Below are 26,064 nucleotides of genomic sequence, written 5' to 3'. Positions count from 1 at the left end.
CAGGATCGTGCTGATGTGGCCCCAACCCCACCTCCCACCCTGCCCTGTGATGTCGGAAGAAACCCTACAGAGCAAATTGGCTGTGGCCAAGAAAACATTGAGAGAATATCAGCATAGAAAATACCCTGGTGTAGGTACAAGAGCAAAAAAAGGAGAAAATTAAAAATGGCAGCAACCCTGAGACAACCACTTCTGTTGGTTGCCATTCACCTGATGATACATCCAAAGACCATGTTTCTCCCCTACAACTGTCTGCTCATGACACCATGTTAGCTAGTGGTGTCTCTTCCCCTGGTGCCAGTCGCACTAGCATGGTGGCACCTCAGAATCGTGATGCTGACATTGGTCCCAATCTCATGGATGAAACCAAGGCTTTCTCATTGACTGGGAGCCCAGGGCAACTCTCCCAACAGCTCAATGGTCTTACCTCTGAGTCTACATCCTTTGTCAATGGGGAGGGCCCTGCATCATCTGCTAACCTGAAGGATCTGGAGAAACAATAGAACCAAGAAATTCTGGATCAACTGAAAGAAGAAAAGAAAGCAAGGAATTGAAAGCAGGGAGCCCAAAGGGAGTAGTTACAGGTTCAAATTCAGACCACAGGGATACTCATGTCCAAGAAAGGAGAGTTATGGACAGCCCTGTATTACACTCAGCGTGCTGCCAGGTAGTTTGAAGGAGAGTCAAAGGATCTGGCCAGCGGCCTGCAGTATTCCTGGCAGCATGTGGGAGAGTTGGCGCGGGCTCTCTCTGCTGTCTCTACACAGCAGAAGACGACGGACAAGTACAACAAAGAGTTAACCAAAAAGAGAGATGCCCTCAGGCTGAAGTTTTATGAAGATCTGAAGCAGCAGAACTCAGAACTAGAAGAGAAACTTGAGTCCTAGTATCAGAGAAGTCAGGGACCCAGCTCAACTTGGAGGAGCTGCAAAAGAAGCTGGAGAGGGCCAAGCTCCTGCTTCAACAGTCCTCAAGCCAGTGTGAACCCTCTAATGCTAACCAGCAGTTACAGCAGGCCATGGAGGATCAGGCACAGCTGGAAGCACACCTGGGGCAGGTTACAGAGTTGTTGAAACAGCTACAGATAGAGAAAGATCAATATACTGAAAATCTAAAAGGAGGGAGCACCATGTGGTAGCAGAGGATGCAGCTGATGTCAGAGCAGGTGCACAGGTTGAGGGAGGAGAAGGGGCACAGCATGAGTCGGGTGCAGGAGCTAGAGACAAGCTTGGCAGAACTGAGGAACCAGATGGCTGAACCCCTGCTCCTGGAGCCCCCGGCAGGGCCCTCTGAGGTGGAGCAGCAGCTACAAGTGGAGGCCGAGCACCTGCAGGAGGAGCTGGAGGGTCTAGCAGGACAGCTCCAAGCCCAGGTGCCAGATAATGAGGGTTTGAGTTGCCCGAACCAAGAGCAGGAGGAGAGACTGCTGCTGGAGCTGGAGCAGAAGGCTGAGCTCTGGGAGGAGCAGGCAGAGGCGGGCAGGCAAACCCTGGAGACCATGCAGAATGACCTCGCCACCATCAATCATGCAGTCTCCCAGAATGGTGAGCTCAAGGAGCAGATGGCCGAGCTGCAGAGCGGCTTCATGAAGCTGAAAAATGAGAACATGGAGATCACCAGCAAACTGTAGTCAGAGCAGTATATCAAGAAGGAGCTGGGCGAGAAGCTGGGTGAGCTGAAGGAGATGGTAGAGCTGAAGAGCCGAAAGGCTCAGAGTCTGCAGCAGTAGTGAGATCAATACCTGGGTCACCTGCAGCAGTACATGGCGGCCTATCAGCAGCAGGTGGCCACCTTTCAGCAGGTGCCCTCTGAGAAGGAGCTCCACAAGCAGTTACTGCTGCAGACCCAGCTCATAGACCAGCTGCAGCAGGAGGAAGCCCAGGGCAAAGTGGTGGCTGAGATGGCCTGCCAAGAGTTGCAGGAGACCCAGGAGCACCTGGAAGCCACCAGCCAGCAGAAGCAGCAGCTACAGGCCCAGCTGACCTTCAGGGCTCTCCATGGGGAAGGAGATGGACTGGACAGTAAGGAGGAGACGCCTCCACTCATGCTGAGCATCCTGGAGGACCTGGAGAGTCGGGAGGCCATGGTGGCATTTTTACACTCAGCTGTAGCCAGAGCCGAAGAGGAGCAGGCACAGCCATGTGGGCAGCTGAAGGAGCAAAGGGTGAGCTGTAAGTGTCTGGCTCATCTGGTGGCCTTGGTCCAGAAGGAGCCAGAGGCAGGAGCCCTAGCCCCAGGGACTAGAGACAATTCTGTATGTGGGAAGGCCCACCAGGCCCTCCAGAGGGCCATGGAAAAGCCTCAGAGTCACTTTATGGAGCTCAGGCAGGAGAAGGTGGACCTGAAGGACCAGATGGAAAAGCTGGAACGTCACTGTATCCAACTGTCTGGAGAGACAGACATCATCAGTGAGCGGGAGGCCAGGACATGGCAGGGAGAGCTACACTGTGGTCGGAGGGATCCCAGTGTCTGAACCCTATCCTCCCGCAGGAAAGTACATCACACTGTACCAGAGCCAAAGGGCAGTGTTGAAGATGTGGCAACAGAAGGAATACATGAGCAGGCTGGCCCAGGACAAGAAGAAGATGAAAGTGAAGCTGCTGGAGCTGCTGGAGCTGCTGGAGCTGCAGGAGCTGGTGTTGCGGCTTGTGGGCAACCACAACAAGTGGCGTGGCAAATTCCAGGCAGCTGCCCAGAACCCTGCTGATGAGCCCGCTCCAGGCACCCCAGCTCCCCCAGGAGCTTGGGACTACCAACAAGCAGGGTGGTCTTTGCAAGATGAGCCTCGTCCACAGTGTGGAACCTGCACAAGGAAAGGCCGGGGAGGGTTCTCACCATGATAATCCCACTGCACAGCAGGTTATGCAGTTGCTTCCTGAGATGCAGAACCCCCAGGAGCACCCAGGCTTGGGCAGTAACCCCTGCATTCCATTTTTCTATCGTGCTGATGAGAAATGAGGTGAAGATCACCGTCATCTAAAAGCCGGCCACTGTCAGCAAAGCTTGGAGAAGTGGGGCCAGAAGCTCGTCCCCATCAGGTCCTTACCACCCCTTCCCAGTCACCCCATTATCATTAGAGTAGCAAGGTAAGACCCCTGTGTGATATGGGGAGACAAACAAGTGCAGACCCTTTGCCACCTTGGCCCAGGCTGAGTCCTTAATTTCTGGATGATTATTGTGGTTATTTAAGAGCCAGAGGCTCATAGAGTTGATTTATTTGGAGGAGGCCTGGTGGCCTCCCTGATGGCCTTACTCTCACTAAAGCAACTTTTCCCTCACAGGGGCTCCCATCTTCTTATTTAGAGAGGCAGCTGAGGCAGGACAATGGGGCTAAATGTAGAAAAGACGAGAGAACAGGCTGCTGGGGGTGACTCCCCATCCCCAGTGGACATATTGTATCTGTGTAACATTTTGTAATTCCAGGGGTAGGGCCACCCCCTGTATCATACATAGAGGAGGTTGAAGCTGACACATGGGGAGGAGGTTCTAATAATTATTTGGGGCTCAGAAACTTCTTTATTGATAGCATGGGACAGAGAAAGGAGGCAGGGATGGGGTCATGGTGCCCTGGTGATGCAACTTCTGTTTGTTTTGCTTTTTATTTTGGAATAAATGGATTTAGCCATGGTGTGGGGGAAGAAGAGGTGAATATTGAGTAAATATACTAACACCTGAGTAGATCTTCAAAAAGTACCCGTTGGAAAAGGATTTAGGTGCAATTAGCATATCCTTCCTAAAGTAAGCCTCCCCTGAAGAAATGTCTGTGGCATAATGATGAGGCTTAAAAGAGGGAGAGAGAATTAAGTGGGGTGACATTTTAAAAATAAGTACCTAATTGTTACCGGTAAGCATGCTGATCCTCGTAAGGCTAATGATGCCAAGTTGATTTACTGCTCTAAAGAAGATAGAATTTAAAATCACTACGTGGCATTTAATTTAATCTAGCAAGTTTTAGTTGCATTTACATTTACTCAATCATAGAATCATTGACAACCTTGAAAGTAAACAGACAAATGTGCTAAGAACATTCTTCCTGGATGCAGGGTGGAAGTAGTATTTTAACTTAACTGTCTGGCACTTGATATCTATCTGGCTGTCCTATATAAGCTTTGAAGGAAGTGACTGATTTTACTCTTGTGGTACATGATTTATAAGGCTATTTATTTGAACCTGTATCTATGTCTACCTATGTAAACCATTTTGTTTCACAGTAAAAATCATTAAATGAGCATGTCATGTATTTTCTAATATATTTATGTAAAATTTAGTATGTGTATTTGAGTAAAAATTAAAGCCAAAAAAGTCGGTAGTGTGGGGAGTAACTTGGGAGTTGACTAACCAATCTTTAACATTGCTCAAGCAGCAGTTTAAAACTTCCAGACAGCCTGAATGATAATTGTTAGAAGATGCTACTTCCATGTGTCCAAGTTATAATGCTTTGGTCAACTAATTAAGAGCCCTTAGAAAATCCCTTACTACATATAAGTGAAACATTTAAGTCCAATATTCACATTAATTCTTTTAGGTCTGAATATTAACAAATGCCATTCAGTCATCTATCACTTGTCACACATTTATTGAACACCTACTATGTGTTAGACACTGTGTTAGGAACTGAGGAAATAGAGGAAAAAGATTGGACCCTACTCTCTTACATAGCTCAGAATGTCTAGGACAGACCAGCAAAAGAAAAATGGTGGGATTTTATGCTGTGAGTCATGAAAAGGCATGGCCAGGGTGCTATAAGGCTCAGAGAAAACCGTCTGACAGAGAAGACCCTTAGTCCAAATCTTGATGGATGAGTTGGTGTTACCTGCACCTTTGTCCTCCACAAGAAAAAAGGAAAAACATGTTCTGAGCTGTGGGACAGCATGGGCGAAGGCATTACTATGATACATTTGAGGAACTGCTGAACAGAGTGGGTTGGTTCTGTTTCTGGGATGCTCCAGGAAGTGAGTGGGAAACAGAAAGTAGAGCTTTGTATATCCTGAAAAGGTGCTTTCATTTTTTTTTTTCTTAAAGTCATGTGGAGTTGCAGGATTTGACATGAACGAGGATTTTAAGTGATCTGATTTAGAGATCATCTGGCTGCCACTGTAGAATTGTTCCAGGGGAACAAGACTAAAGTCAGAGATAGTGCCAGAAAGGAGAGAATGCACATGAGAAAACTTTCAGAAGAAGAATGAGTAGAACTTGGCTATTGGTTGTATGAGGACTGGGGGAGACCGCACAGTGTAGGACCACTAAGCAGTGTAGATGAGGGTGCTCTTAGGATACTCAGAAGCAGGAGGAAGAGCACAGTTTGGCTCAAGGGCAATGTAGAATGATGATGAATTCAGGTTTGGTGCAGTGGATCTGCTAAGTGAAGAAGACAATGGGCAGTTGTTTACCCAACAGCTCAAGAAAGTGATATTAGGTGGAAGTAGAGATTTGGTAGCATCAACTCACACGGTAATCTCTGAAACTATAAACGTGGGTGAGATTTCCCAGGAAGCAAGTATGAAGAGAAAAGAGAAGAGAGCTAAATCCTGGGGAATGTTGACTTTTAAATGACTAGCCCAAGAATCCAAGAAGAACATTGAAAACTAGGAAGTGAAGAAATAAAGTAAACTAAGAGTGGCATTACAGATTCTTTGAAAAGAAAAAGTTTCAAGGAAAAAAATTGTCCAAAAAAAATTTTTAATGCTTCAAAGGTTTTTATTCATCTTTCCATTTCTTCATTCATTCATTTAATAAATATTCACTGGGCTTTTAGTATATTCTAGGCACTAGTTAAATATAGTTGCTAAGCAAAATCAAACCTGTCCTCAGATAGATTACCATTTAATAGAGTAGACTAATTTTAAATAAATGAGCCAAGCAATATATGTGTCATTTCAAATTATGATGAGTGGCGTAACAGGATGCTAAGTGCCATAAAGGATACCCTGGGTGTCATTGTTAGGTCATTGGTGGTTTTGTACTGTTAGCCTTGAAGAAGTGAGAGAAGTGGGAAGAAGCCAAATTACCACCAAATTGCCATGAGTTAAGAATAAATATGAGGGAAGGATATAGAGTAAAGCAGGTAGGCAACTCTCTTGAGAAGCTTGACTGTGGCAAACAATAGAGCAAGAAGAAGAAAACTAAAACCAAACATTATTTGTTTTAAAACCTGAGAATATGGACCCTATTGGTTGGCTGAGATTGGAAGGAACCAGCCAAGAGAAATAGTTGTAAATATAAATTTAAAAGTGAGAAAAAAATAATTGATGAAATTGGTGAAAATTAATGAAAATACAAATATGTTTCAGGTGGATCCAAATGAGCTAAGGAAAAACTACAGGACTTCTACAAAATTTCAGGTAGGTGACTCACAAACCATTTCAAAATTGCTCAAGTAATCTCTTACCATTTTGACTTTAAATCCCATCTATAGATTTCTATAAACAAAGTTTATACATAGGAAGTTTTATTAGACAAAGATAAGCCTGAAGTTTCTGCCTCTCAATAATTACCTGATATATTTCCTTGTAGGTGCAAATGGGTAATTCCACATATAAGTCCTTATTAAGCAGACCAAAATAAGTTAGTGCCCACATTTGAATTCTAATTTACACATCAATAAAGGAATATGGGTTGTATACTTTGCCTTGTCTACAAAATTCTAGCCCCCAATTCATGTAGCATGATGTTGTAAAGGTTTGCAAAATTGTTTCTACTCCTGCTTCTTTCTTGTTCTCATATATTCAAAATAAAAATTATTAATAGAAGAGAGGCAATTGTTTAGATAACATGGAACCATCTTTTCCTAAAACATACGTTTTATTGCTCATAATTGTTTTCTAAGTACTTTGTTCTCTCTAACTCTGAGAAATAGGCAGAGGTCAGGGGTTATTTTGGTTTACCCAATCGGAGTGAACTCTAGCCCCCCACTTCAAAGACAATTCTTTGGTGGCCTCAAAGTTTGTTTAAAAATACAAATCTGGGTTTAGGTCTCAAACTATCCCTGTTGGAAATCTACAATGATTAACATCCCTTTCAACTGGCTTTTTTTTTTTTTTTTTTTTGAGACAGAGTCTTGCTCTGTCGCCCGGGCTGGAGTGCAGTGGCCTGATCTCAGCTCACTGCAAGCTCTGCCTCCCGGGTTTACGCCATTCTCCTGCCTCAGCCTCCCGAGTAGCTGGGATTACAGGCACCCGCCACCTCGCCCGGCTAGTTTTTTGTATTTTTTAGTAGAGATCAACTGGCTTTTTAAAAAATCTCCAACTAATTTTCTTTATTAAAAATTGCCACATACTTAGGCATATTCATAAAAGATCTCTATGCTGCTTTGATGAATTCTACAAAGAGGACTAATACTTTTGTAATCCCATAAAGCTTATTCCAAACTCTTACTTTCCTGAGTTTGAATAAGGGCTAAATTAATTTATATATTTAATTTGTGTTAGCATAATGACATTTTGGTCAATGACAGACCATGTGTATGGTGATGGTCCCATAAGATTATAAGGGAGCTGAAAAATTCCTATTGCCTAGTGACATCATAGCCATCATAACATTACAGTGCAATGTGTTACTCACCTGTTTGCAGTGATGCTGGTGTAAACAAACCTACTGGCTGCCAGTCATATAAAGTACATACAAATATGTATGGTACAAATATGTATGGCATATAGTACATACAAATATGTATGGTACATAATATTGGGGATAATGGTAATAAACAACTAAGTTACTAGCTTATGTATTTACTATACTATACTCTTTATTGTTATTTTAGATTGTACTCCTATGAATTTTTTTAAAGTTAATTGTAAAAGAGACTCAGGCAAGTCTTTCAGGAGGTATTCCAGAAGAAGGCATTGTTATTATAGGAGATGACAGCTCCACCCATGTTATGGAGCCTGAAGACCTTCCAATGGGGCCAGATATGGATGTGGAAGACAGTGATATTGATGATCCTGACTCTATGTAGGCCTAGGCTAATTTGTGTGCTTGGGTCTTAGTTTTTAACAAAAAAGCTTAAAAGTAAAAATAAAAACATTTAAAAATAGAAAAAACTTATATAATAAAAATATAATGAAAATTCTTTTGTACACAGCTATACAATGAGTGTTTTAAGTTAAGTGTTATTACAAAAGAGTAAAAAGTTTTCAAAAATTCAAAAGCTTATAAAGTAAAACAGTTACAGTGAGCTAGGGTTACCTTATTATTAAAGAAAAAAATTGTTAAACAAATTTAGTGTAGCCTAAGTCTACAGTGTTCATAAAGTCTACAGTAGTGTACAGTAATGTCCTAGGCCTTCAGTCACTCACTACTCACTTATTGACTCAGTCAGAGCAAGTTCCAGTCCTGCAAGCTCCGTTCATGGTAAGTATCCTATACAGGTGTACCATTTTTTATCTTTCATATCACATTTTTAACTGTACCTTTTCAATGTTTAGATGTGTTTAGATACAAAGATATTTACCATTGTGTTATAATTCCCTACAGTACTAAGTACAGTAACATGCTGTACAATAACATACAATAATATACTGTAATATACAGAGCATGCTGTACAGTAACATGCTCCAAGGCTTGTAGCCTAGAAGCCTAGGCTTATATGTCTATACCATACCACCTATGTGTGTAGTAGATAATACATCTAGGTTTCTGTAAGTACATACTATGATATTCACATGATGAAATCACCTAACAATGCATTTCTCAGAATATATCCCTGTTGTTAAGTGACACATGACTGTATTTTTGAACTTGGTCATTCCACTATTAGCTTGTCAACTTCTTGTGAATAGCAACAATATCTTACTCCTATTTCAACCCCAACATGCTTTGCAAATTGTCTTGCACAGAGTTTAGTGTTAGTCAATACTTCAATCAATTTTCTACAGTTCAATGAGAAATAAATTATCTCTGGCTACACAAATCTGTGCCAATGTGTTAATATTAAAATGGCTAATGATTAATGACTGTCTGCAGAGAGAAGTTGAGAGGGGAGCTGAGCAATTGAATAGAAAGCAAGCGAAAAGATCGTTATGATTTGAGCCAAAAACTATAGGTTTTAGGGTAGCAATATATAGGTCAATCGTGTGCCTGCTTTTTTATTTTAAATACATTATTTTAATTACTGTTCTGTACACCTAACTTGTTACAAAGATCGATACTTATACAGTAAAATCAATGAGGTTTGAGGATATGATGTAATTTCTAAACTAATACTTTTAGTAAGTAATCTGTTTATAATAGCTAATCTGGTTAATTCAAACCAGAAGTTCTATTCTTGTTCAATAGCAGCAGGCTTTGAAATTGTTAGGCAATTAATTATCTCAACTCTATGCGTTTGGGGTACAAGTGGTTTTTGGTTACATGGATTAATTATATAGTGGTAAATTATGAGATTTCAGAGCACCCATCACCAGAGTAGTGTACATTGTATCTAATATGCAGGTTTTTTTGTCCCACCCCAAGCCCATCCCCACTTCTGGTCTTCAAAGTCCATTATATCACTCTGTATGCCTTTGCATACTCAGAGCTTAGCTCCCACTTATAAGTGAGAACATTTAGTGTTGGGTTTTCCATTCCTGAATTACTTCACTTAGAATAATGGCCTCCAGCTCCATCCAAGTTGCTGCAAAAGACATTGATTCCTTTCTATGTCTAAATATTATTCCGTGGTGTACATATACCACATTTTCTTTATCCACTCATTGTTCAATGGCTACTTACATTAGTTTCATATTTCTGCAATTATGAATTGGGCTGAAATAAACCTATATGTGCATGTATCTTATTCATATACTGACTCCTTTTCCTTTGGGTAGATACCCAGTAGTGGGATTGCTGCATCGAATGGTAGATCTACTTTTAGTTGTTTAAGGAATGTCCATACTGTTTTCCATAGAAGTTTTACTAATTTACATTCCCACCAGCAGTGTATATGCACTCCCCTTTTACCACATCCATGCCAACATCTATTGTTTTTTGACTTTTTAATAATGGCCATTCTTTCAGGAATAAGGTGGTATCTCATTGTGGTTTTAATTTCTATTTCCTTATTGACTAGACAGGTCACTAGACAGGTCAACAGTGTGTCTGCTTTTTTATTTTTAATACATTATTTTAATTACTGTTCTGTACACATCTTTTTACAAAGATCAGTTAGTTCCATATTTTCTGCAGTTATGAATTGGGCTGAAATAAACCCATATATGCATGTGTCTTTTTCATGTACTGACTCCTTTTCCTTTGGGTAGATACCCAGTAGTGGGATTGCTGGATTGAATGGTAGATCTACACAAATCTGTGCCAATGTGTTAATATTAAAATGGCTAATGACTAATGACTGTCATCATAGAGGAGTTGAGAGGGGAGTTGAGCAACTGAATAGAAAGCAAGTAAAAAAATCGCTATGATTCGAGCCAAAAACTATAGGTTTTATAGTAGCACTAGACAGGTCTACAGTGTGCCTGCTTTTTAATTTTAAATACATTATTTTAAGTACTGTTCTGTACACCACTTAAATTGTTACAAAGATCAGTACCTGTACAATAAAATCAATGAGGTTTGATGATATGATGCAATTGGGGGTGGCATTTTTTTCATGTTTTTTGGCTATTTGTATAACTTCTTTTGAAAAATGTCTATTCATGGCATTTGTCTACTTTTTGATGAGATTATTTGTTTTTTCTTGCTGATTTGAATTCCTTGTAGATTCTGGATACTAGTCCTTTGTCTGATGCATAGTTTGTAAATATTTCCTCCCATTCTGTGAGTTGTCTGTTTATTCTGATGATTATTTCTTTTTATGTGAAGAAAAGTTTTTAATCAGGTCCCATTTATTTATTTTCGTTGCATTTGCTTTTGGGGCTTTAGTCATAAATTCTTTGCCCAGGCCAATGTCCAGAAGAATTTTTCCAAGGTTATCTTCTACAATTTTTATGGTTTCAGATCTTAGATTTAAGTCTTTGATTTATCTTGAGTTGATTTCTGTATAAAGTGAGAGATAGGGATCTAGTTTCACTCTTCTACATGTGGCTTGCCAGTTTTGCTAGCACCACTTAAAAAACAAGATGTCCTTTCCCCAATTTATGTTTTTGTGTGCTTTAATACCAGTTGGCTATAAGTATTTGGCTTTATTTCTGGGTTCTGTATTCTGTTCCATTGGTCTATGTACCTACTTTTATACCAGTACCATGCTGTTTTGCTAACTATAGACTTGAAGTTTGGTAGTGTGATGCCTTCAGATTTGTTCTTTTTGCTTAGGGTTGCCTAGGTTGTAAGGGCTCTTTTTTAGTTTCATGTGAATTTTAGAATTGTTTTCTCTAATTCTGTGAAAAATAATGTTAGTATTTTGATGGGAATTGCATTGAATCTGTAGATTGCTTTTGGCAGTATGGACATTTTTACAATATTGATTCTCCCAATCCATAAGCATCAGGTGTGTTTCTGTTTGTTTGTGTCATCTATGATTTCTCTCAGCAGTGTCTTGTAGTTCTCTTCGCAGGGATCTTTCACCTCCTTGGTTAAGTATATTCCTAGGATTTATTATTGTTTTTGTTGTTGTTGTTGTTGTTTTACAGTTGTAAAGGGATTGAGTTCCTGATTTGCTTCTCAGCTTGGTCATTTTTGTATCTGTATTGCAGTGTTACTGGTTTGTGTACATTGATTTCATAATCTGAGACTTTATTGAACTTGTTTATGAGATCTAGGAGTTTTTGGAGATGTCTTTAGGGTTTTCTAGGTATATGATCATATCATCAGTAAACAGTGATAGTTTGATTTCCTCTTTTTTGATGTGAATGCCCTTTATTTCTTTCTCTTGCTTGATTCCTCTGTCTAGGACTTCCTCAACTCTCTATTTTATACATGTGGCCTTACAATACGTTCTTAACTGCTCTTAATTATCTTAAGATGTCTTAAAGTTTTTAAATATACTCTATTAAGACCATGTAAAATTTACTAAAAATGAATAATTATTTTACATAAAATAATCATAATGACCAGTTTAACAGAAGATCAAAATAATTTTAATACATGACTATTTTTAAAAATTTCTTAGCTATAATAGTACTTTCAATACCTCCTCCCATCAGAGCTGCTGATTAATTGCAATCATTACTGATTTCTTTTCTCTCCTCTCTCAGCCTGCACAGGACTCTGATAGATACCTTTAAAGCAGTTTATTGGTAGCAAAGTGGTTCAAAGTAGACAAGAGTAGAAAGCATTGAAGAGCCTAAATGAACCACAATATAATTGACTCTGAACACTGGAGAATTGGCTGAAACATAAAAATAAATCACTACAATGAAAGTTCAATGCTTTCAAATAAAATCAAGAATGGACTTGATTTCTAGTCCAAGAGCCCCATGTTAAAAACACTATTCAAACATATTTTAACATTAGCAACTATGCCCATTGTATATGTGACAGCTCAATAAAAATCCCAGTAAATGCAGTGCTAAGGAGAGATCAGATGCATGGTGGTGGAAATGAAATACGGTGGAAGGAGGCTACAGAATAGTTTTCATGGTGCTAATAGCCTTAAAAAGCCCCATGCATAGTTAATTGAAAGCAGTTTTGGATTAAATAACAAATAATGCACTGTGACTGGTCAACTTTTACAGACATCAATGTAAATCCATCCATTCCCAGAAAGGCATGTAAACACAACGTATTTTTGAATGTGTTCTTTCAACAGTTGGATGCTGCATCAATAATACCATTTGATGTTTGCTACCTCTTCTTCGGGTTTAATCCAATATTTAGAGCAAACAGGATGTTAAAGGTAAGATAAGTATATTTAATTGTCTTTTCCCTTATAATGGAAATATTTCCATTTCCTTATAATGGAAATATTTCCATTTCCTTATAATGGAAATCTCGAAACAATTTAAAGTATCTTAAAATTACCAATATTCTTGATTTTTCCCAAATTCTTCTCCATCTTTCTGCCCTCATCAATGCTATGATTTTTTTTTAATGAAGGAAGAAAAAAATGTCTACTGGTGAAAGTTGCTCCTGGTTTTTATTTTATATCTCACATGGAAATTTCAGAAGGTACCTGCTTGGAGATAACCAATTTTCAGAAATAATCATGTTTCTGTAGATTTAGGAGTTTATCTGACATTATGATGAAAGCTTATAAAGTGCCAACTCTTCATTCCCCATCTCTGTAACCCTAAAATGTCCAAAAGCCCTCTCTATCCATTAGATGTTTAAATATAGGAGATCCTGACAGTTAACATTAATCTTCTTTTCAAAGCCCCATAGTCCACTCATTTCACGTATTTATAAGGGTGTCATCTTAATGCACAATTCTCTAGGATAAATATTTATTATCTATATGTCTCCAAATTATAAATGAGAAAACAAATGAATATACATTTTCTTTTTAGTGAACACTTAAGCTAAATTTAAAATCATGCCTTTGTGCAAAATTGTATTAAGAGCACAATAAACAAATTACCACACATATAAATTATCATAATCTGAGTGTTCGAAGACGTTTTTTCCTACTTATGAACTCTGGAAAAACAAATCCTTTGTGTATAGTTCTAGTTAAATAGTCATTACTATTACCTACACTATTTTTAATTCTAAATGTTCTATTGCAGTCATATCTACGTTGGGCAAAATTTTGAACTAAGTAATCTCTGTGGCCCTCCTATCTGTAAGAGTCTATGATTTGAAGCATATTAAATGTATTAACTTACATATGCACACAACCCTTTTGGGGGCATCTTTTCTTATTGACCTTGTTTTACAGATGAGAAAACCAAGGCAGAGAAACAGCAAGAGACTTTTCCATGGTTACACAGTAGTAAGTGGCAGAGATAGGACTGGCATTTGGCTCTGGATTCCATACTTTATTGCCTATAGAAATAAAAGAGGAAGTAGGGGGTAGGAGTGCGTGCAGGCAGAAAAGGTTGAGATAAAAGTAGAAGTAAGCAGGAAAAAGCCTTAAGGGAAATAGTAACTCTGCTTGTATTAGATGCACATAAACTCATTGTATCTTTGAATACTGTCAAGAACAGCCAGTGCTAATACTTACTGAAGTTTAAATTTTCTTTAAACAAATACACATTTAATGCAATTCACTGAAAAATACTGCTAGTGTTGAGCAATAAGACTTAACATCTATTTATAACTGTAACGCATTACACTTTTCCTCTTTTATGTATGTTTTTGGAGAGTGTGACTTTAATTGTTGGGAAATAGAGTTCTACTACATGCTTACAAAAGAAAAAGGAAAAAAATGTTTTTTAAGTTTCATTTTCAACAAATATTAAAAGTAAGACTATAACTAGAGGGTAGCAATAAAATAAAGCAAGAAGCTCTGGAAGTGTGATATCATGCTATAAAATGTACTGCCCAGAGGAAAATACCACTGAACAGAGTCTTGTTTTGTTTTTTTTTTTTAAAGACATATGAATAAAATTATTTTCAATAATGAATAAAATCTATTTCATATAGTTTTATTTAAATATATATATTTAAGACTAACATGCTTTTGGATTTCTTTTGCTTTTCTATACAGTATACTTCATTTTTTGAATTTAATCATCACCTAGAGTCTATAATGGACAAAGCATATATTTACAGGTAAAGTATAACTCAGTATACTTGGGGGAAGGGGAAAAAGCAATGGTGCAGCGTTTTAGACAGAATTTGGCAGGGATATGACCTCCCTCTTCAAAAAAAAAAGGGTATAATTTCAGCTTTGGTTACATAAAATATAGGACTATGTTCTAGAACAGATGTGGGTATTTTAAGTGAAATAAAAGTATGAAAATCATCAGATTTTAGAAGAGTACTAGACTAAGAAAATAGGACTTACTATCTGCTTCTGTCAAAACAAGTACAGAAAAACATACTCTTTTGCAAGTTGACTTTAAACCTTTCTTGTGATAATTCATTCCTAATCTGAATTTCATTCGTTTGTTGTTCTAAATTTCACTTGCACTGAAACCTCTAGTCGCCATTCATCCTAGCGTAAAGTCTCATGAGCTTTTCAGAGATACCTAGTTAAATCAGCATAGTGTATTTTATGGGACTTAAACTGAAGAGGTGACCCTTGAGGCATGTCTTTCACGGAGTTGACTCACAACATCTGTGAAAAAAGAGGAAGTTTGTTGTTGTTGTTGTTTGTTTTTTCCCTACACTCTGTCAATCCCAGTCAAGACATTACCATTGGAAAACATGCAATGGTACCATCACTTTATACTGTACTAATGAGAGTTAACAGTTCACAAATCCAAAGCAATGGGTTCACTGGAGACTTTAAGGAAATGGAAATGTTAAAATAGACTGTATTCCAGAAACAACATGAATTCTTACTTTCTATCTATTCTCTCTGACAGAGTTATTCGAACAACCGGATACTTGCTGTTTATTCTGCACATTAATGCCTGTGTTTATTACTGGGCTTCAAACTATGAAGGAATTGGCACTACTAGATGGGTGTATGATGGGGAAGGAAACAAGTAAGTTCTAATGTTGAAAGAAACCTTTTTTTTTTTTTTTTTTTTGAGACGGAGTCTGGCTCTGTCGCCCAGGCTGGAGTGCAGTGGCCGGATCTCAGCTCACTGCAAGCTCCGCCTCCCGGGTTTACGCCATTCTCCTGCCTCAGCCTTCCGGGTAGCTGGGACTACAGGCGCCCGCCGCCACGCCCGGCTAGTTTTTTGTATTTTTTAGTAGAGACGGGGTTTCACCATGTTAGCCAGGATGGTCTCGATCTCCTGACCTCGTGATCCGCCCGTCTCGGCCTCCCAAAGTGCTGGGATTACAGGCTTGAGCCACCGCGCCCGGCGAAAGAAACCTTTATTGATTATTTTTAACATTCTGTTTCATTGTATGAATTTATGAGAGCCAGTGTTTTTGAAGCTGTCATAACTCATTCAATGACTGGTAAATATTATTTGGCCATAAAAAAGGATAAAACCAAGTCATTTGCACCAAAATGGATGGGACTGAAGGTCATTATCTTAGTGAAATAAGCCAGATCCAAAATGATAAATATCAAATGTTCTCACATATATGTGGAAGCTAAAAATTTTGATCACATAGAGACAGAGAGTGGAAAGATAACAGAGACTAGGAAGGGTGGGTGGTGGGGAGAAGAGCACATAAAAAGTGGATTCATATACAATAAGAATATATTCAATGTTTGCAACAGAGTAGGGTGACTATAGTTTCAGACCCTGTATTGTACTCGGCTAATAAACAACCTAAACACCCTGACTTGATCACTATGCATTATATACACGTAACAAAATTGGACCAGTACCCCATGAATTTGTCCAAATAAAAATTTTTTTAAGCTGAAAAACCTCTTTAGGAAGTCCGTTCGTTTTTAAGTGAAAGAGAATAGAGGAGAATAGAATAGAAAATATCAGAGTCTGTCTGATAGTAAGGGAGTGTGTGTGTGTGTGTGTGTGTGTGTGTGTTTATATCCTGAGTTGGCCTGTGAAATGCATTTTTTACTCTGGATCATGATCAAAAAAGTTTGAAAGCCTCTACATTAGACAACTGAGCAGTAAGATAACTTTTAATAACTCCAATGCTGATTGTTAGTAATGAACAATGTTAATTATTTAGAGGGCAGGTGCAGTGGCTAATTAGTTTACCAGTGAAGGGTTTTATGGGTTTATGAGTCAGCTATAACCACTAACTCAATTAAACACTTAGAGACTAACGAGGATCATAAATTAAACTTGATAATTAGGTATGCAAGTGTCCCAGAAATAAAAAAAAAGATCATCTGAAAAAATTTAGAGCAATAGAATCCGGACTCGGGAATGGCAACTGGGTTATTTAATAGTGAAATTTCCTTTTGGTAAGATACAAAGACCTGGCATAAAGTTGACTTCACTAACTTTCTGCTCCAGTGAAATGACATTGAACATATAATAAGGCAATGTCCAAATTGGAAAAAAAGCAGATCCCAGCATTACTTTGAAGGGCAACTCACTGCAGCCTTGGGATGGAGAGCAATTATAGGATAGAGCAAAGAGAAGGAAAATAACTTACAAAATTACACACTACCTGGAGTGAGTTGGATGTGCATAAAGGATTATAACAACCAGAACCAATTTTAAAGAATTTAAAGTCAGAAGGACCACTGATTGGGAAACACACATATACAAATACTCTATTTCCAGAAAATTTACTAAATAAATAATTCCCTTTAGAATGTGAATTATTTACTTTGATATAAACAACTAATTTGTATAAAAATTGACTAAAATGCCAACTATATTAAAATTGCTTCAAAGTGAGTATATAATCCAACATCATTAGATGACTGTGACTGATAACTGTTTTTTTCAAATTAGCAAAATAATATAGGATTGCATAAGAATGCCTTCAAGAAAGTGAAGCTATTTCTCTTTTTATACCTAGATGCCTCTCTGTGGAGTTTCTAGGGACTATATCTTGTTCCCAGTGTTAAGCTCAGTGTTAAGTATATAATAGTAGAAAATATAGGGGGCGGAGCAAGATGGCCAAATAGGAACAGCTCCAGTCTCCAACTCCCGGCGCGAGCGACACAGAAGACCAGTGATTTCTGCATTTTCAACTGAGGTACTGGGGTCATCTCACTAGGAAGTGCCGGACAATCAGTGCTGGTCAGCTGCTGCAGCCCGACCAGCGAGAGCTGAAGCAGGGCGAGGCATCACCTCACCTGGGAAGCGCAAGGGGGAAGGGAATCCCTTTTCCTAGCCAGGGGAACTGAGACACACAACACCTGGAAAATCGGGTAACTCCCACCCCAATACTGTGCTTTAAGCAAACGGGTACACCAGGAGATTATACCCACACCTGGCCAGGAGGGTCCCACGGCCACGGAGCCTCCCTCATTGCTTGCACAGCAGTCTGCGATCTAACCGCAAGGCAGCAGCGAGGCTGGGGGAGGGGCGCCCGCCATTGCTGAGGCTTAAGTAGGTAAACAAAGCTGCTGGGAAGCTCGAACTGGGTGGAGCTCACAGCAGCTCAAGGAAACCTGCCTGTCTCTGTAGAATCCACCTCTGGGGACAGGGCACAGCTAAACAACAACAACAAAAAAAGCAGCAGAACCCTGTGCAGATGCAAACAACTCTGTCTGACAGCTTTGAAGAGAGCAGTGGATCTCCCAACACGGAGGTTGAGATCTGAGAATGGACAGACTACCTGCTCAAGTGGGTCACTGACCCCTGAGTAGCCTAACTGGGAGACATCCCCCACTAGGGGCAGTCTGACACCCCACACCTCACAGGGTGGAGTACACCCCTGAGAGGAAGCTTCCAAAGTAAGAATCAGACAGGTACACTCACTGTTCAGCAATATTATATCTTCTGTAACCTCTGCTGCTGATACCCAGGCAAACAGGGTCTGGAGTGGACCTCAAGCAATCTCCAACAGACCTACAGCTGAGGGTCCTGACTGTCAGAAGGAAAACTATCAAACAGGAAGAACACCTATACCAAAACCCCATCAGTACGTCACCATCATCAAAGACCAGAGGCAGATAAAACCACAAAGATGGGGAAGAAGCAGGGCAGAAAAGCTGGAAATTCAAAAAATAAGAGCGCATCTCCCCCTGCAAAGGAGCGCAGCCCATTGCCAGCAACGGATCAAAGCTGGTCAGAGAATGACTTTGACGAGATGAGAGAGGAAGGCTTCAGTCCATCAAACTTCTCAGAGCTAAAGGAGGAATTACGTACCCAGCGCAAAGAAACTAAAAATCTTGAAAAAAGAGTGGAAGAATTGATAGCTAGAATAATTAATGCAGAGAAGGTCATAAACGAAATGACAGACACGAAAACCATGACACGAGAAATACGTGACAAATCCACAAGCTTCAGTAACCGACTCGATCAACTGGAAGAAGAGTATCAGCGATTGAAGATCAAATGAATGAAATGAAGCGAGAAGAGAAACCAAAAGAAAAAAGAAGAAAAAGAAATGAACAAAGCCTGCAAGAAGTATGGGATTATGTAAAAAGACCAAATCTATGTCTGACTGGGGTGCCTGAAAGTGAGGGGGAAAATGGAACCAAGTTGGAAAACACTCTTCAGGATATCATCCACGAGAACTTCCCCAACCTAGTAGGGCAGGCCAACATTCAAATTCAGGAAATACAGAGAACACCACAAAGATACTCCTCGAGAAGAGCAACTCCAAGACACATAATTGCCAGATTCACCAAAGTTGAAATGAAGGAAAAAATCTTAAGGGCAGCCAGAGAGAAAGGTCGGGTTACCCACAAAGGGAAGCCCATCAGTCTAACAGCAGACTTCTCAGCAGAAACTCTACAAGCCAGAAGAGAGTGGGGGCCAATATTCAACATTCTTAAAGAAAAGAATTTTCAACCCAGAATTTCATATCCAGCCAAACTAAGTTTCATAAGTGAAGGAGAAATAAAATCCTTTACAGATCAGCAAATGGTTAGAGATTTTGTCACCACCAGGCCTGCCTTACAAGAGACCCTGAAGGAAGCCCTAAACATGGAAAGGAACAACTGGTACCAGCCATTGCAAAAACATGCCAAAATGTAAAGACCATCGAGGCTAGGAAGAAACTGCATCAACTAACGAGCAAAATAACCAGTTAATATCATAATGGCAGGATCAAGTTCACACATAACAATATTAACCTTAAATGTTAATGGACTAAATGCTCCAATTAAAAGACACAGACTGGCAAACTGGATAAAGAGTCAAGACCCATCAGTCTGCTGTATTCAGGAGACCCATCTCACATGCAGAGACATACATAGGCTCAAAATAAAGGGATGGAGGAAGATCTACCAAGCAAGTGGAGAACAAAAAAAAGCAGGGGTTGCAATCCTAGTCTCTGATAAAATAGACTTTAAACCATCAAAGATCAAAAGAGACAAAGAAGGCCATTACATAATGGTAAAGGGATCAATTCAACAGGAAGAGCTAACTCTCCTAAATATATATGCACCCAATACAGGAGCACCTAGATTCATAAAGCAAGTCCTTAGAGACTTACAAAGAGACTTAGATTCCCATACAATAATAATGGGAGACTTCAACACTCCACTGTCAACATTAGACAGATCAACGAAACAGAAAGTTAACAAGGATATTCAGGAATTGAACTCATCTCTGCACCAAGCGGACCTAATAGACATCTATAGAACTCTCCACCCCAAATCAACAGAATATACATTCTTCTCAGCACCACATCGCACTTATTCCAAAATTGACCACATAATTGGAAGTAAAGCACTCCTTAGCAAATGTCAAAGAACACAAATTATAACAAACTGTCTCTCAGACCACAGTGCAATCAAACTAGAACTCAGGACTAAGAAACTCAATCAAAACCGCTCAAGTACATGGAAACAGAACAACCTGCTCCTGAATGACTACTGGGTACATAACGAAATGAAGGCAGAAATAAAGATGTTCTTTGAAACCAATGAGAACAAAGATACAACATATCAGAATCTCTGGGACACATTTAAATCAGTGTGTAGAGGGAAATTTATAGCACTAAATGCCCACAAGAGAAAGCAGGAAAGATCTAAAATTGACACTCTAACATCACAATTAAAAGAACTGGAGAAGCAAGAGCAAACACATTCAAAAGCTAGCAGAAGGCAAAAAATAACTAAGATCAGAGAAGAACTGAAGGAGATAGAGACACAAAAAACCCTCCAAAAAATCAATGAATCCAGGAGTTGGTTTTTTGAAAAAATCAACAAAATTGACATAATGCTAGCAAGACTAATAAAGAAGGAAAGAGAGAAGAATCAAATAGACGCAATAAAAAATGATAAAGGGGTATCACCACCGACCCCACAGAAATACAAACTACCATCAGAGAATACTATAAACACCTCTACGCAAATCAACTAGAAAATCTAGAAGAAATGGATAATTTCCTGGACACTTACACTCTCCCAAGACTAAACCAAGAAGAAGTTGAATCCCTGAACAGACCAATAGCAGGCTCTGAAATTGAGGCAATAATTAATAGCCTACCCACCAAAAAAAGTCCAGGACCAGATGGATTCACAGCTGAATTCTACCAGAGGTACAAGGAGGAGCTGGTACCATTCCTTCTGAAACTATTCCAATCAATAGAAAAAGAGGGAATCCTCCCTAACTCATTTTATGAGGCCAACATCATCCTGATACCAAAGCCTGGCAGAGACACAACAAAAAAAGAAAATTTTAGACCAATATCCCTGATGAACATCGATGCAAAAATCCTCAATAAAATACTGGCAAATCGGATTCAGCAGCACATTAAAAAGCTTATCCACCATGATCAAGTGGGCTTCATCCCTGGGATGCAAGGCTGGTTCAACATTCGAAAATCAATAAACGTAATCCAGCATATAAACAGAACCAAAGACAAGAACCACACGATTATCTCAATAGATGCAGAAAAGGCTTTTGACAAAATTCAACAGCCCTTCATGCTAAAAACGCTCAATAAATTCGGTATTGATGGAATGTACCTCAAAATAATAAGAGCTATTGATGACAAACCCACAGCTAATATCATACTGAATGGGCAAAAACTGGAAAAATTCCCTTTGAAAACTGGCACAAGACAGGGATGCCCTCTTTCACCACTCCTATTCAACATAGTGTTGGAAGTTCTGGCTAGGGCAATCAGGCAAGAGAAAGAAATCAAGGGTATCCAGTTAGGAAAAGAAGAAGTCAAATTGTCCCTGTTTGCAGATGACATGATCGTATATTTAGAAAACCCCATTGTCTCAGCCCAAAATCTCCTTAAGCTGATAAGCAACTTCAGCAAAGTCTCAGGATACAAAATTAATGTGCAAAAATCACAAGCATTCTTATACACCAGTAACAGACAAACAGAGAGCCAAATCAGGAAGGAACTTCCATTCACAATTGCTTCAAAGAGAATAAAATACCTAGGAATCCAACTTACAAGGGATGTAAAGGACCTCTTCAAGGAGAACTACAAACCACTGCTCAGTGAAATCAAAGAGGACACAAACAAATGGAAGAACATACCATGCTCATGGATAGGAAGAATCAATATCGTGAAAATGGCCATACTGCCCAAGGTTATTTATAGATTCAATGCCATCCCCATCAAGCTACCAATGAGTTTCTTCACAGAATTGGAAAAAACGGCTTTAAAGTTCATATGGAACCAAAAAAGAGCCTGCATTGCCAAGCAATCCTAAGTCAAAAGAACAAAGCTGGAGGCATCACTCTACCGGACGTCAAACTATACTACAAGGCTACAGTAACCAAAACAGCGTGGTACTGGTACCAAAACAGAGATATAAACCAATGGAACAGAACAGAATCCTCAGAAATAATACCACACATCTACAGCCATCTGATCTTTGACAAACCTGAGAGGAACAAGAAATGGGGAAAGGATTCCCTATTTAATAAATGGTGCTGGGGAAATTGGCTAGCCATAAGTAGAAAGCTGAAACTGGATCCTTTCCTTACTCCTTATACTAAAATTAATTCAAGATGGATTAGAGACTTAAATGTCAGACCTAATACCATAAAAACCATAGAAGAAAACCTAGGTAGTACCATTCAGGACATAGGCATGGGCAAGGACTTCATGTCTAAAACACCAAAAGCAATGGCAGCAAAAGCCAAAATTGACATATGGGATCTAATTAAACTAAAGAGCGTCTGCACAGCAAAAGAAACTACCATCAGAGTGAACAGGCAACCTACAGAATGGGAGAAAATTTTTGCAATCTACTCATCTGACAAAGGGCTAATATCCAGAACCCACAAAGAACTCAGACAAATTTACAAGAAAAAAACAAACAACCCCATCAAAAAGTGGACAAAGGATATGAACAGATATTTCTCAAAAGAAGACATTCATACAGCCAACAGACACATGAAAAAATGTTCATCATCACTTGCCATCAGAGAAATGCAAATCAAAACCACAATGAGATACGATCTCACACCAGTTAGAATGGCAATCATTAAAAAGTCAGGAAACAACAGGTGCTGGAGAGGATGTGGAGAAATAGGAACACTTTTACACTGTTGGTGGAATTGTAAACTAGTTCAACCATTATGGAAAACAGTATGGCAATTCCTCAAGGATCTAGAACTAGATGTACCATATGACCCAGCCATCCCACTACTGGGTATATACCCAAAGGATTATAAATCATGCTGCTATAAAGACACATGCACACGTATGTTTATTGCGGCACTATTCACAATAGCAAAGACTTGGAATCAACCCAAATGTCCATCAGTGACAGACTGGATTAAGAAAATGTGGCACATATACACCATGGAATATTATGCAGCCATAAAAAAGGATGAGTTTGCGTCCTTTGTAAGGACATGGATGCAGCTGGAAACCATCATTCTTAGCAAACTATCACAAGAACAGAAAACCAAACACCGCATGTTCTCACTCATAGGTGGGAACTGAACAATGAGATCACTTGGACTCGGGAAGGGAAACATCACACATCGGGGGCCTATCATGGGGAGGGGGGAGGGGGGAGGGATTACATTGGGAGTTATACCTGATATAAATGACGAATTGATGGGTGCTGACGAGTTGATGGGTGCAGCACACCAACATGGCACAAGTATACATATGTAAGAAACCTGCACGTTATGCACATGTACCCTAGAACTTAAAGTATAATAAAAAAAAAAATAATAAAAAATAAAAAAAAGTAAATTGGAGATAAAAAAAAAAAAAGAAAATATATTAGGTATATAAAGGCAGACAGAGAGAGGGAGAGTAAGGAAAAAAGAAAGGAATGGCCAAATCTGCATTGTAACAAGAAGAAAGAAATCTCAGCTTCAGCCCATAAGAAACTTCAACTGTGCTAGTGTTTTAGATTTCTAATTCCAGCTACATTATAAACCAGATAGCCAAAATGCTCTCTCTAAAATACAAGATAAATTACTTGTTGTAATTTTTTGTTACTTATTATAATTATTTATTATAATTTTCTAGATGAATACAATTACAACAGTTTTCAATGATTGCTGAGTTCCCTAGAAAGTAAGAAGTATCTCCAAAGGCCAAAACACAAATATATGTACCAAACCTGGAGTACAGTAGGAAATGAGTGTGAGTAACCACTAAAGAACATAAATAGAGAGAATAACTTCTAAATCAGTAAGGGGAAAAAAAGAATAAGGAAATTTAAACAAACCAATCCAAAAAAGACCTAAAGATGAGGAGTGGCAGTTTTGGGGAGAAGTATAGGAAAGGCAGGACAATAGAAGACACAACATAAGATAATAAGGACAATTTAAAATAGATCAGTATATTACCAGAAAGGGGTCCTGATCCAGACCCCAAGAGAGGGTTCTTGGACCTTGTGCAAGAAAGAATTTGGGGCAAGTCCATGGAATGAAGTGAAAGCAAATTTATTAAGAAAGTAAAGAAATAAAAAAATAACTACTGCATAGGCAGAGGAGTGGCATGGACTGCTTGACTAAGAACACCCATAATTATTTCTTGATTATATGCTAAACAAGAAGTGGATTATTCGTGAGTTTTCAGGGAAAGGGCTAGGCAATTCCCAGAATTGAAGGTTCTTCTCCTTTTCAGACTATATAGGGAAACTTCTGGACATTGCCATGGCATTTGCAAACTGTCATGGTACTGGTGGGAGTGTCTTTTAGCATGCTAATGAATTATAATTAGCATATAATGAGCAATGAGGGTGACAAGAGTTCACTTTCATCGCCATCTTGGTTGTGGTGGATTTGGGCCAGCTTCTTTATTGAAACCTAATTTATCAGCAAGGTCTCTGTTACCTGTATCTTGTGCCAACCTCCTATTTCGTCCTGTGACTTAGAATGCTTAACCTCCTGGGAAGGCAGCCCAGTAGGTCACAGCCTTATTTTACCCAGCCCCTTTTCAAGATGGAGTCACTCTGGTTCAAATACCTCTGACAAATATGTGCAGTAAATTAATGTGAACTAAACTCACATGCTAATAGAGATCGTCAATTAAAACTAGTCAGAATAAGCTTTAAAGCAAAAGACATTTTAGAGAAAAAGGTCACCATTTAAAGATAAAATTTTGATTCACGATTGTCAAAAGACAAAATTACAACAAATTTATTTTAACTATTTTAATTGGCTTTAATTTGCTATTCTAGAATCAGGTAACACCTCAATTCTATAAAATAGAATGAATGTTCTGATGAGCTGAGCAAAAGAGGTTGGCTTCATAGGCAGAAAGGGGCTGAAGAAAGCAGAAACAGAACAAAAATGGATTGGTCATTTCAAAGTCACTTTCCTTGTAAAGGTTAAAGTAGAGGGGACTTCCTTACCAAGCTGGATAAAACCGGCTTGTTTGGGGATTTAGCTATCTCTCTTTCTCTCTCTCCTGATTTCTTAGAATGGCAGATAAACAACTTAGTTTCACTTTGGTGACATAGAACTTCAGCATGAGTCGGGCCGGGCGCGGTGGCTCAAGCCTGTAATCCCAGCACTTTGGGAGGCCGAGACGGGCGGATCACGAGGTCAGGAGATCAAGACCATCCTGGCTAACCCGGTGAAACCCCGTCTCTACTAAAAATACAAAAAACTAGCCGGGCGAGGTGGCGGGCGCCTGTCGTCCCAGCTACTCGGGAGGCTGAGGCAGGAGAATGGCGTGAACCCAGGAGGCGGAGCTTGCAGTGAGCTGAGATCCGGCCACTGCACTCCAGCCCGGGTGACAGAGCAAGACTCCGTCTCAAAAAAAAAAAAAAAGAACTTCAGCATGAGTCATTCCATTTGGGTTTGGTCTGTTTGGCCTAGAGCAGGAGTTTAGTCCAAACCAATGGCCTCCTATACATTTTATTTACTACCATCAAGATATTCCAATTCTAAATGTGTATGCACCCAATAAAATACTTACAATCTTCAAAGAAAATCATAAAGCAAAAATTGATAGAAGGAGGAGAAAGTGGCCAATATATCATCAAAGTGTGAGACACCAAACATAACTATTGACAGGTCAAGTAACCAAAAACAATAAACATATAAAAGATTTGATAACTCAAATAACAAGCTTGATTTCATGGGTACAAATAGAATCTTGCACCCAAGGATTAGAAACTGCCCATTTTTCTTAATC

The 26,064-nt window shown here is 39.3% G+C and overlaps 1 protein-coding gene and 1 pseudogene across 2 annotated transcripts in view; both read left to right on the top strand.

Moving 5' to 3' along the window:
- CNGB3 (cyclic nucleotide gated channel subunit beta 3) overlaps nt 1–26,064 on the top strand; it is a 168,018-nt gene that overhangs the window by 77,001 nt on the left and 64,953 nt on the right. For both annotated transcript variants that reach the window (XM_010378557.2, XM_010378558.2), the window contains 4 exons: nt 6,291–6,341; nt 12,680–12,766; nt 14,519–14,583; nt 15,342–15,464. In XM_010378557.2, coding sequence (XP_010376859.2) covers nt 6,291–6,341; nt 12,680–12,766; nt 14,519–14,583; nt 15,342–15,464 — 326 coding nt within the window. The remainder of the gene's footprint in view (nt 1–6,290; nt 6,342–12,679; nt 12,767–14,518; nt 14,584–15,341; nt 15,465–26,064) is intronic.
- LOC104674285 lies at nt 50–2,980 on the top strand (annotated as a pseudogene).

The sequence above is a fragment of the Rhinopithecus roxellana genome, chromosome 9 (genome assembly GCF_007565055.1).
Source record: "Rhinopithecus roxellana isolate Shanxi Qingling chromosome 9, ASM756505v1, whole genome shotgun sequence".
Taxonomy (NCBI): domain Eukaryota; kingdom Metazoa; phylum Chordata; class Mammalia; order Primates; family Cercopithecidae; genus Rhinopithecus; species Rhinopithecus roxellana.
The sequence above is the reverse complement of the archived record's forward strand: the minus strand, read 5'-3'. Positions and strand labels throughout refer to the sequence as shown.